Genomic DNA, 16,515 nt, shown 5'->3' with positions numbered 1-16,515 from the left:
ATAATAATTGGCATATGCGTCCGGTGTGTTCCTATTGTGTTGAAGTGTGGAAAATGTAAAAATAGAGTAAAACAAAAGAACGAAACTATGATGGTGGTCAGTAATGACAATATGAATACCGAGGTAAATATAGAACTGCATTACAACCCTGAACTAGGAAATACCATCATTTAATGTATTATATTTAGACATGCATAGAATGTATTATTGAAATGTTATTTTTAAAACACCTCAGATAATGTAAAGTCTAAATTCCCCTTCAAGACTGCTTTTATAAGACTGGTGCATCCCCACACCTTTCACATCTTCCAAGATCCGCGGTGTGCGTATAATAGTAGTTTTATGTCCCAACTCAGAGACACATTATTGATGGATTAAGAACCACCTTGTGCCATCCCATAATAACACAAAATAATATGTAACTGTAATCCTAAATTAAATTCTAATAGCAGATTGTGATACATGTTGTTCGCTATCAAAGGGTGGACTGTCGAAACTGGATTATTGGCTGAGGTAAGATCAGTTTAAAATTGAATCGCAGCCACACCATCTTGCGACTGGCCACAAGACGCCATTTTGCGAATGGCCGCCTAAGCGCCATTTTAGATAAACTCACACTTTAGTACATGTGGCGATAATACTATTGCATTATGCGATTGCATCCGTGACCATCGCCATAAGTTACGGCGATTCACCAAAAACCCATTTCATGACTTTACGTAGTTTGGGTGTTCTGGATAAAGTGCATATTATTATAATTCCCCTAAAGGATATATTGCATTAGCTAGAACAGAGCAAATGGCCACGTGATAACTAGCCTGTGTAGATAAGCTTCCTGGATAACGTCTGCTCTCACTCCAGGTGGCCCAGCTCAAATACACACCTTACATTAGCAAGCTTCCTGCAATGAAATAACTTCAAAGCCAAGAGTGTTATCTTAGGTTTGGGTCTTGTAGCTGGGCTAATTTGCATTCACACAAGAGTCTGGAAGAATAAAAGGCTTTTCTTTAGAGCCTGGGAAAGGTGGGGGCTGCTGGGAGAGGGGGCATGTGGAACTATAAGGCTCAGCATTCCACACTGCTAGGTGTTCATTTAGTAAGTGAGATTTAAGTGCACCATTCCTCATACACACATTAATACGCACAATTGCGCTGTTAACTAGTCGCATATTAGCGAATGCATAAGACCTTGTATGAAAACACTGTTTTATTAGCTTCATGCGCACGCATCTGCCCCAAGTTAACTAGCGTCTTTATATCAAACCCCGCATACTCACACATTACATATCCACATAAAAGGTTTAATAAGCTTTAAGGTATAAGATTTAAGTTTGTTCAGTTAGTATAAATGCTGTGAAATAAAGATTATTTGGTAACTAGGGTTTTATACATGCTAAGTAAGCCGTGTTTGGTTTTGTACTGATGCGTACTCTTTCAACAGAATTCTGGTATTATCGGTGTGAAGATCGCATCATGCATTCTCAACTTATGGACTGCAGAGACTTCAAGCAACAAAATGTATATAATATGAACAATTGTTAGGATGTTGCAGGGGGCGGAAGGGCAGAGACCCCCAGTTGTTGGAGGCTGGGTTGAGTCTATTTGAACCAGCCTGTTAAACGCTCTGTAACAGATGCTTCCCCCATGGGAACCAATGGCATAAGCAACAAACTTCTCTATTGTCCTGTCTATTCTGGGGGGGTATAAATATGTGTGCTCCAACACTGGGTTCTTAGTCTTCTTGCTGAACGCTGAGGGACGAGGGGTTTCTTGCTGATGCCTAACATCTGGACCAGAAAGCGCTGCATATGTATACTGTACTTGGGTCTGTATAATTCCTTTGCGCCGAATTGTGTATGGATCAATAGCGTGTAACTGACTGTACTTTTACTTGAATAATACTTTGTGCTTTTGAACCACACGTTCCAAGTCTGGAGTCTTTTATTTACTGTATGACTGCGTACGCAAATTAGCGTCATCCTTAGAGGTTTATAGGTATGATTTTAGAAGGTACAGGCAGGGGTATATAGAGGTTCAAATATAGATTCCATACTGATTAGCAGTCAGGATGACTGATGCTGCGGCTGGGGGGCCCGGTGAAAGGGCTCCCCTGGCTGTGGCATCAGCCCCCCGCTAGAAAGGGTCCGGTGCTGGTTTTAATTATAGGGGGACCCCTACGCAAGTTTTTCCCCTATAATTAAAACCAGGACTGGCCCTGCAGCCTGGTGCTGGTACCTAATTTACGGTGGAACCCTACATGTTTTGTTCCCTGTAATTTTAAGTACCAGGACAGGCTGGCAAGACAAGTACGGGGCTGGTTAGCCATTTGGGGGGGGGCCTCACATCATTTTTTATTTTAATTAACCCTTACAACACACTTTCCATTCAGAAACATACACAAATCACACTGATTTGTGTATGTTGAATGACAACTCGCAGCTCAGGAGGTGGTGCATTGAAAACTTCTATTGAGTCCCCGATTTTAGTGTAAAACGGGCGACTTTAGCAAAACGAATAATGGTAAATTCCCGATTTGTATGAAATAAGTGAAAAGTACTTCCGAATTGAGCCGATGGCTCAACTCGACTTTAATGATAGTAAATTCCCGATTTGCAAAAAAGTGATATTATCACCCAAACATGCAAATCGGGACCAACACGGATCTTAGTAACTTTACCCCAGAGCGTCTAAATGCAAACTGAAAAATGTGAGTGCTACATAAAGCAAGAAGTGTGGTAAAGCTTTGAGTGTCAAAGACAGTCACAAACAGACAGTCACAAGAAAAATTGTTGGTATATTGACTCAAGTGCTACAAGACATTTCAGTTGTAATAAAGTGTGGTTCACTACATTGAACACGTTTGATTCTATAACAATCAAAGAATTAGAAAATTAAGTGCTTACAACTACTAAAGTTGGGACAGTCCATACCCACTTGAAAATAGGGACTAGAACCAAAATCACAGAAATCCAAGATGTTCTTTATGTACCAGATATGGGGAGAAACCTCATGATAAATATTCTGAAACAAAGAGGAGTCAAACCCGAGAAACACTGATGTAAAAACACAAATCTATCTGCAAAACACGGCTGAACACACAAATAGAAATCAATACACTTAAATAAAACAACAACATCCCCTGGAGCCGTCTTAGTCAATCATGGCTAAGGTACAAGAAACTCATGCTGGTTTCTTGTACCTTAGCCATGATTGGCTAAGAGTCCGACTGCCTCTAGCCAATCAGCGGCCATTGTAATAGTAACCGGCCGCTGATTGGCTAAGAGAAGCTAAGGTGCAGTAATTCTCTTTGCTTTCCTGTCATTCAGGTAGTGCTATAATGTATATATAGTATAGCAGTCCGTGGACTCCAGGTAAGTTTCTTGTTTTATTTCCTGAAGGACCGGATTCTACTGAAAAAGAGGACCAGACAGCGCAGGGACGTATCTAGGGAGAAGGGGGCCCGTGTGCAGTCTCCGACACGGGTCCCCTCTACTCTGTCAGGCGGCCGGCAGTGCACTGAGCTGTGTTCGGCCAGCGCCGGAGTTATAGACTCTGGGCACTAGAGTGCGCCCAGAGTCTATAGAGTGTGTGCAGATTACCGGGAAACTGGCCGCGGCGGCCATCTTCCCTGTACTGCGCATGCGCAAACGTCAGGAAACTGGCCGCGGCGGCCATTTTCTAGTAGTTTTTACAGCGCTGGACCCCCGCTCCGACACGGGACTCCGGAGAGGTGAGTAATGCTATGGGTGCAGGGTGTGCGGTGCGGGGCCCCCTGGACCCGTGTTCCCCAGCCACCCTGCACCCATTAAATACGTCCCTGGAACAGCACCAGGGAGTAGGTAAGTATGTAGTGTGAGTGCAGGTGAGTGAGTGAATGTGTAGTAAAATAATAAAACATTTAGTGTGTGTGTACTGTGGGTTTTTTTTTTTCACAGTGGGGGTACAGGTGCCAGCGGCATGCTGGCACTTGTAGTTCTACAAGTGCTACAGGGAAGACTGGCTGGGACTTGCAGTCCTACTGTGAAGAACAATATTAGTACTATTATTAACCCATTACCCCTTGCATCCACCGCCACTAGGGGTGCAGGGAAGAGCCTGGCCATTCAGCCTATGGCTGGTTGATCCTCGGGAGGAGGGACCCCATTTTTGGGGGTGTCCTCACTTTTTGAGGATTGCCAGCCCTGAGCTGACCAGTTTGGCACTGGAGAATGGTTTGGCAGGGAGACCCCATGCTGTGAGTCCCCCTGCTGTGCCATTACCACACTTTAACCTATAGCCCACAGAAGCATTGCACAGATCACACTAATCTGTGCAGTGCTTCTACTAAACATGCAGCTCACAGGCAGGTCTACATGTTTCAGTCCAAATACGACTGAACTAACACACTATCACACACGATTTCATACACATCAGCAAATACGATTCTTGGTAAATTTGTGAATTTGTTTGAGAAAAACTTACTCATGTCCCTTACGATGCAGTAGGTATAAAACTCAGCCAGACACGATTCTTAGTAAATTTACCCCCTACAGTCTGACACAGAGAATTGGGCCACCTTGGAAATGACAGCGTCAAGAAACTACTGGTTGGGATGGTTACAGGAATATCAGTGAGTGATACAGAAAAGCCCATGTGTGAAAGCTGTATTACAGGCAAGCAAAGCTGTTGTCCATTTCCAAAATCAGAAAGCACAGCTGAGGAGCCCCTGGAACTGGTGATATGTGTGGTCCGAAGGAGGTTAAGTCATTAAGTGGATATAGATACTCCATTACATTCATCGATGATTTCACAAGAATGAAACACATCTACTTCATCAAAGAAAAGAGTGAAGTGATGTTAAAGATTTCAGACAATAAGAAATTAGTAGAGACACAAACCGGTCAGATCTTCCTGAAGGAGCATGAAAAATCTTCCTGAAGAAACCTCCACACCCAAAGCCCCAGGAGTGTGGAGAAGAGCCCCACTTCCCTAGGGATTCTAGCCCTGAGCTGACCAGTTTGGGTCTGGTTGCCATTATGGCAGGGGGACCCCACGCTGCTATAGCTGTCCTGGATGGTTCAGCTTAGTGCCGGTTATTGGAGAATAGGGGGAACCCTATGCTGTTTTCCCCCTATTTTCCAATACCAGCTTAGGCTGAGAAGCACAGGGCTGGTTAATGATTTTGGGGGGGACCCCATAACATTTTTTTTGTTTATAATTTAACACGATCTCAGATCATACTGATCTGTGCACTGCTTTATATCAGTCTGCAGATTGACAGCTAATTACCTTCAGATTTGCTGCTGAATAGAGAGTTGAAATCCAACAGGTATCGATGGCGAATGACAGATTACAGTGAAAACCGATGCATAATAAATCCTTTTTTTTTTTTAAGAGTGCAATCCTCCGTTGATGCCCATTGATTTCAATTAGACAGGAAATCTGTAGCTTAGTAAACATACCCCCAAATATTGGAAAAGGCTGGGCCGAGGTCGCAGCCTGGGACCTCCATCACAATGGTTACACCTTTGGTCAGGCTGCAGAAGATGAAGCTTACTGCAGCCTGACAGGGTCCTGTCAGTCTGCGAGGCCAGGAAGTCTACATCCATAGATGCAGATCCTGGCCTTGCCACTTCTGGAAAACAGGGACGACACACTCCCGTTTCCGGGAACGCAGCCCGTCCCCGCACCACCCCGCAAACTCGTCTGCCTGTCAGTCAGGCAGAGGCATATGGGAGCCTGCGTGCGATTTTGCAGGACCCATCCTGCACATGCGCAGAACGAGTCCTCCGAATGCGCAAATCTGCGATCAGTGCATTAGCTCTGCACACAGAGTCAGGCCCTCTATACTGCTGGAAGTTGTAATCGTGCTGCTGTGGGCTACATTGATAGTCTTTAAGCAGTGACTGAATGTGCTACACAGGCAGGTTTGATGTATTTTGTTATGATTTTTTTTAGGTTGTTTTACACAATAAAATGTAGATTTCTGGGCTGTTATTAGTGTATACTCATTATATTTTTTACAGCCTACCTTCACATCCAACATCCAATCTGAATTTTCCTTACGCTGGCGAGAGGTCTAATGTTTCTGGAAGCCAGACACAAACTCGCACTGATAGCAACACTTTGAGATCAAGCTCAGGTAAAAAGAAAGTTCAGCTGTTGAACATATGTGATGATTTACAAAATAAATAATTTTAACATAAATCTACTTGCAAAAGGTCATTTACAGACCCCAAAATTGGTCCATAAAATGGAGATCCATTTATAGGATCGCTGGTGCTGAAGATAAGCTACATACTGAAAGTGAAAAAAAAAAATCACTTAAAAGTCTAACCTATTTCCATTTAGGTTACACCCTTCAATCATATTTATATTTTCCCTTAAAATATTGCTATATATGTTCATCATAAGAGTACATTGATTACAATTTGTTTAAATGTTATATTAAATGGCTACAAGTGAACATGTAAATACACTTCCTCGCATCTAGTGTGCCTGGTTAGTACAAAATAAGTACCACTAAAAGCATGGGAAGCGACTCTTGATTACTGGCTCCTCCTAAATGCACTCCGTCCCTTGAATCTCATTTACATATCCTGTCCCGGGCCCCCACACATAAAATGTATTTGCATCTTTGTGCAAGACAGGACAAATTAGTTTACCTGTCCCACATTTAGTGGCTGGGAACATTCCAATCCGCTGAACTACTCCACTGAAAAGATGGAAATCTTTGCCCCAATTGGAGGCACTGCCATCTTGAAATGCAGATCCATGCACTTTCTGTGTAAGAAGGGGCAAATTTATGCACATGACAAACCAGCATATCCACTACAGTGGCACATTTGTTGTATATTTGTAAGTTACCACGTTGTACTGTAAATTGGTCATGAGATGAATAAAGCAAAGGATATTGGCAGAAATAACACAAACAGGCCAAAAGAGGTTTGGTGGCAAAAAAAAAAAAAAATCATATTCAGTTTTGACAGGACATACTGAGCAGGGGCTGGTGATGATGATAACTGAGTTGTTTAACCAAGTAGAGATAAAGTGGCTGATGCAGTGTGGGACCTACGCTAGTTTGCATAGCATGACTATCGTAAAATCAATTCTGTACATGCCCAGAAAAGCATATATATATATATATATATATATATATATATACACATATTTATGTATATATATATATATATTTATATAGTGGGTGTACCAGGGAAGATGATGACAATACAGGCTCCAGCACTAGCAGAACGTTTATGATTGGCTGATTGCGAATGCACCTCTGACATTGACAGAAGCTTTCTTCATTGCTCCTGCATATATTTTGTTTGCGTGTTTTAACAAAACAATGTTTTCTTCATATACACGGTGAGTTGTTCCTAATGTATTACGGAGGTTTTTACTGAAGCCTAATGCGGTTTTCATAAACAAAACAAATGGACATACCTGTAAGTATATGAAATATGCATGGAGTAAGCTGGGCACCTGTGCTAATAGTGCAGACCTGCACAGACCTCGTGCATATACCCACAATTGTAGCTTGTTTAGTGAATGCATTTTACAACTGCAACTTGGGCCACAATTGCATCCAGCTTTGCATCAGCCCATTGTATTTTGCAATGATGGCAAACATGGTGTCATATATTTTTTGTTTGATTTTAGCTGTAAAAAGGGAATCCTACATTACCCCAAGTACCAACATTGACCGCCTAAGGGCCATCCAGGTGTGTATGTTTTACAGCAAATGCTTGCATGTAGTTTGTGGACTCATATCATACATACAATCTTTCAGTCATGGTGTGTCCAAGCAAGGACTGCAGGAAAACATGACCTATGACCTGATTCTGAGTCGCACCTAATCCAAACACAATGCCAGTGTATTACATAGGTGCTGTTGCAATTGGGACAGACAGTATCAAAAAGGTGGCGGAAAAGTGCTTGGCATTCCTGGGTGGTGACTGGTAGGCAGGGGCTTATCTATAATGGGTGCAGGGTGTGCGGTGCACACGGGCCCCTGGGTCCAGTGGGGCCCGCACCGCTCACCCTGCACCCATATTATCTAACACTTACCTCTCTGAGGCGGGTCAGGTGTCTCAGCCCTTCACAAAATGCCAGAAAATGGCCGTCGCAGTGAGGAAAATCGCACAGACTAGTGCCCAGCCTCTTCTGATACTGCGGTCGCCGGTCAGCACGTCAGTCTGCTGGGAGGTGGCTAGTATTGCACGCAAAAATGGTCAGTTTAGTGGGCGTATTATGGGAGTGATGCGGGTATGTAATGCAAGTGGCTACATTCACAGAAGCACAATCGCAAGCATATGATGCCGCGGTCGGAAGGAGAAGCTTCGGCGGTGCGACTAATGGTGACGTATAAGTATGCGTCAATCTGTATTACAGCATGCGTGGTTGCTAAAACTGAGTGTCTCAGTCTTTGCACCTTAGGCCACATGGATGTACAGAGGAGGCACTAGTGCACACAGGGGGGGTTTCTGAAGACCTGGAAACCAAGCCTGACAGACCAATTTCCGCCTACACTGGCAGCACCAGCGGGACAGTGTATGAAAAATCAATGGGTGAGCCGTAATCAGGAGAGTTGATACCCAGGGATCTATTTTGATAGATAGGTAGAAAACGATCTTCAATATTGACCCATTGTTTAGTATCTGTACCTTTAGTCCACTCAACTATGCGGCTGAGAAGGACGGCGTAGTTGTAGGTAAAAAATTTAGGGAGCAGAAGACCATCTTAGTGCTTACACCTGCAAAGGATACAGTGTTTGAATCTTGGTCTTATGTTACTGTGCCCAAACCATGAAAAGTTTGTTTATTTATGACAATAGTGAGTTGTATTATGATGCCATTAATCTAACAAATAAATCATTTTATTAATTGATTAGCATTTTTTTTGTTGGGTCATCCCTTATATGCCAATTGCAGCCCATATTTCATGTATAGGACGTAAATCAAAATAACAATTTGCTGCAGAACAAATTAGGGTGCAATAGATGTGGCAAAAGTTATAATTATGGGGGTCATTATAATTAGAAGAAATACGGGCCATAATCATTTTCTTACAAAATATGGGGACTTAATAATTATTAAAACAATATACAGTAGTGCTTCCATATGGCATTTAAAAAATGTTTGAAGTCAACAATCCCTCACATCTAGAGAATCAAAGAGGAATATACAATTATTATTTAGGCCTATTATTATGAGGCCTACCCAATTTCCTTCCTTCAGGCCCAGCATTATACTAGCTAATTTATAAAAAAAAATTCAGATTCTGATTACAGCAATCCTCCGGACAATTTGTAGTTACTGGATCCTCCTTCTAGTAAGGCTATATCCACTCATTATTGTCTTTTGAGGGAAGAGATTTATTTTGAGGGAAGAGATTAAGCACAAAGAGATCAATACTGGGTAGGTAATAGACTTTGCGTCTTTGACATGGTCTGATATTGTCCGAGCCTATAATGTATCCTGCAAAAAATTGACAGCAAGTTTTTATCTAGAGCTGTTTTCAAATGTGTTCCACCAGATTTATTTATTCCCAAATTGGAGATTCCTCATGGGCCTCTTATTATCATTCACTCAAAATGGGCCTAGTTGGAGGCATATTTATTTTATTGCCCTATGGCAGAGGCGGATTTAGACTTCATGGGGCCCTAAGCAAGATATCGATTTGGGGCCCCCCTTCCTTAAACAATCCTGAACACTATATTTACGTTCTTGAGTTATTCCCCTTACATTATTTGTAATTTTACCTCCTTATATTCAACTTTTGAAAACATTAAACATAAGGGGTGCCGTGAAAATAATACTGATACTCTAGGGTGCCGTGATTAAAAAAAATATGGGAACTGCCCAATAGGTAAAATCTGAGGACCTTATTCAGAGTCGGTTGCGAGCTCTGAGCGCTCACAACCGACTCGATGTTGGTCCACAGGGCATGCGCATGACGGAGACGGCTCCGTCGTGCGCATGCGCGAGCCCCTGCTAACGACGGATCACCCGTCGTTAGCGGGCTCGAAGCAGACGGAGCGAGCTGTCGATGTTGATTGACAGCTCGCTACGTTTGCTGGGCAGGCAGGGGGCGTGCCCGTCCAAACGGAGGCGTTCCTTTCGGAAGCTTTCCGAGGCGTTCCTTTTCGGAAGCAGGAAGCTCCCTGGGGCTTAAGGTTGACGAGTCCCTACCCTAGGGTCTCGTCGTAAGCCCGATGGTCGCGATGGTCTTGACCATCGCGACCATCTCCCTTAGCGGTCGTTAGAGCTGTGGGTGTTAACCCACAGCCTAACGACCGACATGGAGGCTGCCGTTCAGGATGCAAGCGGCCGTCCTGTTTCTGAACGACCGCTTGCATCCTACGACCGCTTCTGAATGAGGCCCTGAATGCTTTCTGCATGGACAGAGGGCCTGATTCATAGATGGACGGAATGGCAAAGCCGCAGCTGTGCAATTCTTTCCATCTCAGATGCAAATGCAGCACATGGTGTCTGTGGGAAACAGCTCCTTACTGCATCTGTAATCCTAGCGTTGGACCGAGGTCGCAGCCTGGCATCACCATTGCAACCATCACGACCATTGGACTCGCAGATGGAGGACTGTGCATGTGCAGTCCTTTAACAATGGGAGATGTGCGCAAACCATCCCCCATAGAAACCTATGGGGGATGCGGCTGCCAGCGGGAATGGAGGTATAGCAGCAGGTATCGGAGATATCTGCCTCGGCCCCTCTGTGATACATCTGGTGGAAACTTAATATTTGCGAATAAAGTGAATATGTCATCCTTTCAGTATTTAGTAGACAGCAGTACACTTAGTTTACCTGTTTGTTACCCAAATCCCCTCCAGGTTAAAGTGTAATGCCCATGCACAGACTGGCACCTGGCATGTGCAATACACAACAGCCCATCCAGGGGCATTTTAAGAGAGGAGGGGGCTCGTGTGCACTCCTCATGCGGGGCCCCCTCCTCTCTCCCCGGTGGCCGGCAGCCGACTGATGCAGCTGGCCAACCACCGGAGCATTAGTAGACTCCGGGCACTAGAGTGTGCCCGAAGTCTACTGCACATGCGCAGAACACCGGAAAATGGCCACGGCAGCCATTTTTCCAGTGTTCTGAGCAGCAGTGACACCCGACACGGAACCTCGGACAGGTAAGTTTAAAAAATATATTGGTGCAGTGTGTGCGGTGCGGGGCCCCCCTGGACCCTGGGGCCCGTGTGCCCTGCACACACTGCACCCATTATAGATACGTCACTGAGCCCATCGCTGGCAGCTTGAGGCTGTGGAGGATGATGCTGAGGAGGAGGACATCACTGGACCTCGTTGGAGGTGCTTGAGTAATGTTAAATACCAATGGCATATTCGCTAGTATCACTGCGATACTAAACAAAATATGCTTCTGGTAATATGGATTGTTGTTAAATTAAGCCCTTATTACCTGTCTAGGCTCCACACTAAAAGGTAAATCCCTTTTGTTAGTATAACGGAGGTAGTCATCAATTAATAAAAGCAGGGGAAGTGAAGAGGATGTAAAGTAGATGGGGTGTGATGGAGAGGAGATGAGGGGGCAGGTCTGAGGTCAGTAACCCCCATATATATATACACAGACAGCAGCTTAGCAGAACCTTATCACTACATTTCACAGAGATTAATGCCTTTGTGTAGCTTTCCCTGCTGCAGAGATAGAATTATAGCAGAGCAGCGATATAGCTACAGTACACTGCTATACAGCTACATATACATGTGGGGAAGCTGGTTATATGCGAACATTACTCCTGTACATGGCAGAGCAATAAATCCACTCTCCTCTCTCTTACTATATATAACTGTGCACAGGGCTGTTTCTAGGGGCAGGCGACCCGTGCAATTGCATGGGGCGCGCCGCCTCCGACCTCTGCAGCAGAAACAGCCTATTAGCTGCCGGGCGCCCGCTGAGATTCAGTTACCAGCGGGCGCCCGGCACACCAGAGCAGAGCAGCCGGAGAGATGGAGGCTCCGGCTTCCGGCTCCCCCAGTGTGCACTATGGGAGGACGTCATGACGTCTTTCCCATAGTGCAGAGGAGCAGCGGAGCGGACGCCGGAGCGGGGCTGAAGGTAAGTGTTACTGTTTGTTTGTTTTTTATGTGCAGGCAGCCTGGGGACATTACTCTGGGGGCACTTCTGCAGGGGGAGACACTACTACTGGGGACATTACTCGGGAGGCATTGCTTAGGAGGTACCACTACTGGGGGCATTACTCAGGGCCCAGGGGCACTACTACTTGGGGCTTAACTACTTTGGGCACTAGTACAAAGGGAGCATTACTATTGGGGGGACTAATACAGGGGCATTAATACTGGGGACACTATTACAGGGGGCATTACTATTTCGGGCAATACAACTGGGGACACTACTACTGGGGCACTACAACAGGGACCATTACTATTGGGGGCATTACTGATGGGGGCATGACTACAGGGGGCACTACTAATGTTGGCATGGCATAGGGGGCACCACTCCTGGGGTCACTACTACTGGGTGCACTGTATAAAGGGCACCACTACTGTGGGCTCTGCATAAGTTGCACTACCACTGTGGGCACTGCATAAGGGGCATAAATACAGGGGACACTGCATATGGGGACAACTACAAGTGGGCACTGCATAATGGGCACTTTTGCCTGAGAGCCAGTGAGGGGAAGCCTAAGACCTGTCGGGATAGAATGGCAAGGGAGGGGGCTGGAATGAAGTGTGTATTATGTGAATCTTGTTTTTTCAATGTGTTTTATGTGGTTCTGGATTTAATAATGTATTTGAAGTGGATGTGGTTTTAAAACGTAGTTTATGTGCCTCTGGCTTTTCCAATATATTATGTGGAAGTGGTTTGTTGCAGTGTATTTTATGTGGATCTGGCTTTTATTTTCAATGTGCTGGATTCACTCCCAACGCGACTAAAAACGAGTGTGATACAAGGTCATACTCCTGCAAATGTCACACCAAAGGCATGCACACAGAAATGCGGTGTGGGCTTGTGACAGCTAGGCCACACCCCATTTTTTGAGCACGCGCCGTAGGCGCGCGCATGCTGTCTGTCTTTTGTTTAACTACATATATTTTTCAGCGCTTTGCCCCTGACAGGTTAGCCAACCCAGTACTCAGTAGTCACAGTGGCTGACATTCTGTGGTCTTTCGAGATCACACTCCCTTACTGTGATACCACACCCCCTCACGATGAGGCCACGCCCACTCCACAATATTACTGCCTGGGGGGGGGGCGCATTTTGACTGCTCGCACTGGGAGCCTCAAACCCTAGAAACTGCCCTGACTGTGCACAGTCAGAAATACAGTAGTGTACATCAAGCATACTCACAGTTTTTCACAACAAAGCCCTAATCCCGGATAGCACAGGAAGAGGGGAGGTGAGCAGGTCAGTCACAGACACACAGTGCAGAGAGGTAGCGTGGAGGAAGGAGAGGGACGTGCCTGCTGTGCAGAGGAAGGGGAATGTAATCGACGACACTGTCTGGCTCACACCGTGCGTGGTAGGGTTTGTGAATGCACTATAGAAAACGAATATGGAACATGCCATGCCCCTGCTCTAGCTGGGTCTGAAGGCAACTCCCTCCCTTCCTCCGGAAATTTGTTAAACAGCAGGACTCCGCGGTAAGCTTTCTTGCTTTAGATAGTAAACTAAAGGCACTGGCAGGCACCTCACCTTCAACAGCTGAGCAGCGCGCACTGCGTGATCCTCCTACTGTCTTCTTCCTGTGCTGCCTGCTCCTCTCTCCCCCTCTCCGTGCGCGTCACGTGAATACAGCAGGGGAGGAGGAGACACTAACTAGGCAGAGAATAGGTTGCTGCTATTTCCAAGTTGGAGAAAGGACCTCTGTGACGTAGACACCACGTGACCGCTGCAGGAGGCTGGACAGCTCCTGCGTTACCATCCACTAGGGCATAGAGGGGGAATAAATATCTGTGGCGAGCGCAGCGAGCCACCGTGCCCGAAGCGTGGCGAGTGGAGCGAGCCCGCGAGGGGACACTTTTGGTCCCCCGTTACCATCCCCGCCCCTCCCCCTTTCAGGCCGAGTCACGTTGGTGTGACGTCACAGGACCATCAGCCCTCTATAGTCTAGACCTAACCGCAGAGAATATGTGTGCTGGTGCTGACAGCAAGCAAAATGCCCGCTACCGGGCCCCCTGGGACCCGCCGGGCCCTAAGCGTCGGCCTATGTTGACTAGCGGTAAATCCGCCTCTGCCCTATGGTTTGCGTTTTTTGTTTATTATGCATGAGGAGACTCATTATTGGGCACTCCAACATTGGATTAACCCAACACTCCCAGTATTGCAACTGTTCATGAAAAAATTGTTACATATTGTTTATATGGACCGAGCTAAGACTTTATTTCGAAAAGATGTCAAAACTGGTCCCTTTTCTGAGATCAGGTAACGCTATATTGATATTTGTCCCATTTCACCTCAGACCCAGAATCATAATTCACTTAGACATACCACTTTTGTATGAACTCCTGACATTCAATAAGGACCCTCCTATTCATGCTAATGAGATGAGCCCTAGTAGGGATGTGGTTGGCATCCCGGCGTGCGGGATGCCGACTGTTGAAATACCAGCGCCGAAATCCCACAGGTCAGGATCCCGGCACCCGTATCCCGACCTTCAGCATCCCGAAGGTAAGTATCGGGATATTAGGGGGAGGTTAGCGTTAGCTAGCGGGGTTAGGCATTAAGGTGAGGGTTAGGCACCGGGGTGGGAGTGTTAGGGTTAGGGTACGGGGAGGGGGAGGTTAGTTTTAGGCACTAGGAAGGGGGGGGGTTCGGTTTAGGCACCAGGGAGGGAGGGAGGCTTAGGGTAGGGGTAGGGATAGGGAAAATACTTATGTGCCTTCCTATGTGTATAGGGATTCTGGCTGTCGGTATTTTGACCAGCGGCATCCCGACATCTGGGATTTCATAACCAACCCGCCCTAGTACTATAAACAGATGGCTTGTTTCTCTTGGGAGAGGGCGTACATCTTGCATTGGTTTTCACCTCAGTAAATCAGTTGCAAACCACTTTGGGGGGGGTTCTGGCAGGTTATCCTGCAGTTTGTAATTTGCCCGCGTAATAAAAAAAAACGAGTTGGTGATTTTCTGTCAGTTTTGCTTTATGGCATCCAGCGATTGGTAACCCACCCCAAAATGCAGCCTTTTGTGGTAAATCACCTATTGCTAAATTTATTACATTAAGGGCTTGATTTTCATGCCAAAGTGCATACAGCAGCATCTATTGGCGATCACCTGTGTGTGACTTTATGCATATGCCGCTACAAATGCCTTACCTTGTGCACATATATTTGCCGACTGTGCAAGCTGTGAGATGCCCACTTTTAGCATCTATACATGCTGTAATATCGAATGGAACATCCTTATACATCACCATAGACTATGCATAAAGGGCTGATTCAGAGTTGCACGGTGCGGCACCACTTAGCAACTTTAGACACAACAATCCAGCTGCACTCCTATAACGCACCCATAAGACAGTGCATCTCCATGCATCTGAATAGCCACCACCTGTCTAATGTATTTCTAAGACCGTGGGCTAAATATAATAGCCTGCGAGCCAGCGCCGCTGTGGGAATACATGCCAGTATACCAGTATTTTTTAAGCAGCAAGCTTGGTTTTGCCTTTAACATCCTTGCTGCTTTAAAAATACGGGCATACTCTCATGTATTCCCACAGCGGTGCTGGTTCACAGGCTATTACATTTAGCCCCATGCATCTCAATTGCTACTGCGACTCTGTGAGCACACACCAGAGTGGGCATGCGTTGTGCGACTTTTTAGCTACTTAGATGATTGCACAGTTGAAAGTCATCGATCATTTGCACGAATATCAGCATTGCATTTGACTCAGAATCAGGTCTAAAATGTGCTGTGATGTATTTGTATGACAAATGTAAAAAATGTAATAATAGCATAATGAGTAAGGTTGGTTATTTCTACAGCTAAAATTTACCCCTAAAATGCCAGGATCACAGAGCTCAAGAACATAAGTAAGTGACTTTTATTTACTGACTATAGTAACTACTTACTAGAGATTTTAGGGTTGCCAACATCTCTCTGATTGGGTAAATTTGCAGATGTCACTGGCGTGTACAAATAGAGAAAAGTGCAAACAATGGTATATGTTGTAGAAAAGGCCTCTAAGAAGTAATACATATGCTTAGCATGCAGCAACCAAACCACATTCTGGATGAACAGTGGTGGGTTGATGGCCTGGGTAACATCCCTCACTCCCTATCTGTTTAACCTGAAGTGGCATAGGGAAATAAGTAGCATATTGGATTTACTGGTGGCACTTCCGGACGGCAGCCCTTATTATAAAGCAAATGTGATGAGAAGGTCACTTACTTACTAGCCCTATACTTATACTACGGCAGATGTACAACCAAATGGGTTTTGACAGAAATTCACTTTAACAGATATTTGAATAGGGCTTTAAAATCTAGAAAACCGCATCTCCCATGCTTAGGGCAGTATTCAATTTGAGGCGA

The 16,515-nt window shown here is 45.3% G+C and overlaps 1 protein-coding gene across 1 annotated transcript in view; it reads left to right on the top strand.

The window, feature by feature from the left end:
* The window catches only part of RNF212B (ring finger protein 212B), a 104,776-nt gene extending 88,762 nt beyond the window's left edge, over positions 1 to 16,014 (top strand). The window contains exons 12-14 of the mRNA XM_088470249.1: positions 6,005 to 6,120; positions 7,641 to 7,702; positions 15,967 to 16,014. Of these exons, the coding sequence (XP_088326375.1) occupies positions 6,005 to 6,120; positions 7,641 to 7,702; positions 15,967 to 16,014 (226 nt within the window). The remainder of the gene's footprint in view (positions 1 to 6,004; positions 6,121 to 7,640; positions 7,703 to 15,966) is intronic.
* The last annotated feature ends 501 nt before the right edge of the window (positions 16,015 to 16,515 follow it).

This window comes from Taudactylus pleione, unplaced genomic scaffold (genome assembly GCF_031769625.1).
Source record: "Taudactylus pleione unplaced genomic scaffold, aTauple2 ptg000095l, whole genome shotgun sequence".
Lineage (NCBI taxonomy): Eukaryota > Metazoa > Chordata > Amphibia > Anura > Myobatrachidae > Taudactylus > Taudactylus pleione.
The sequence above is the reverse complement of the archived record's forward strand: the minus strand, read 5'-3'. Positions and strand labels throughout refer to the sequence as shown.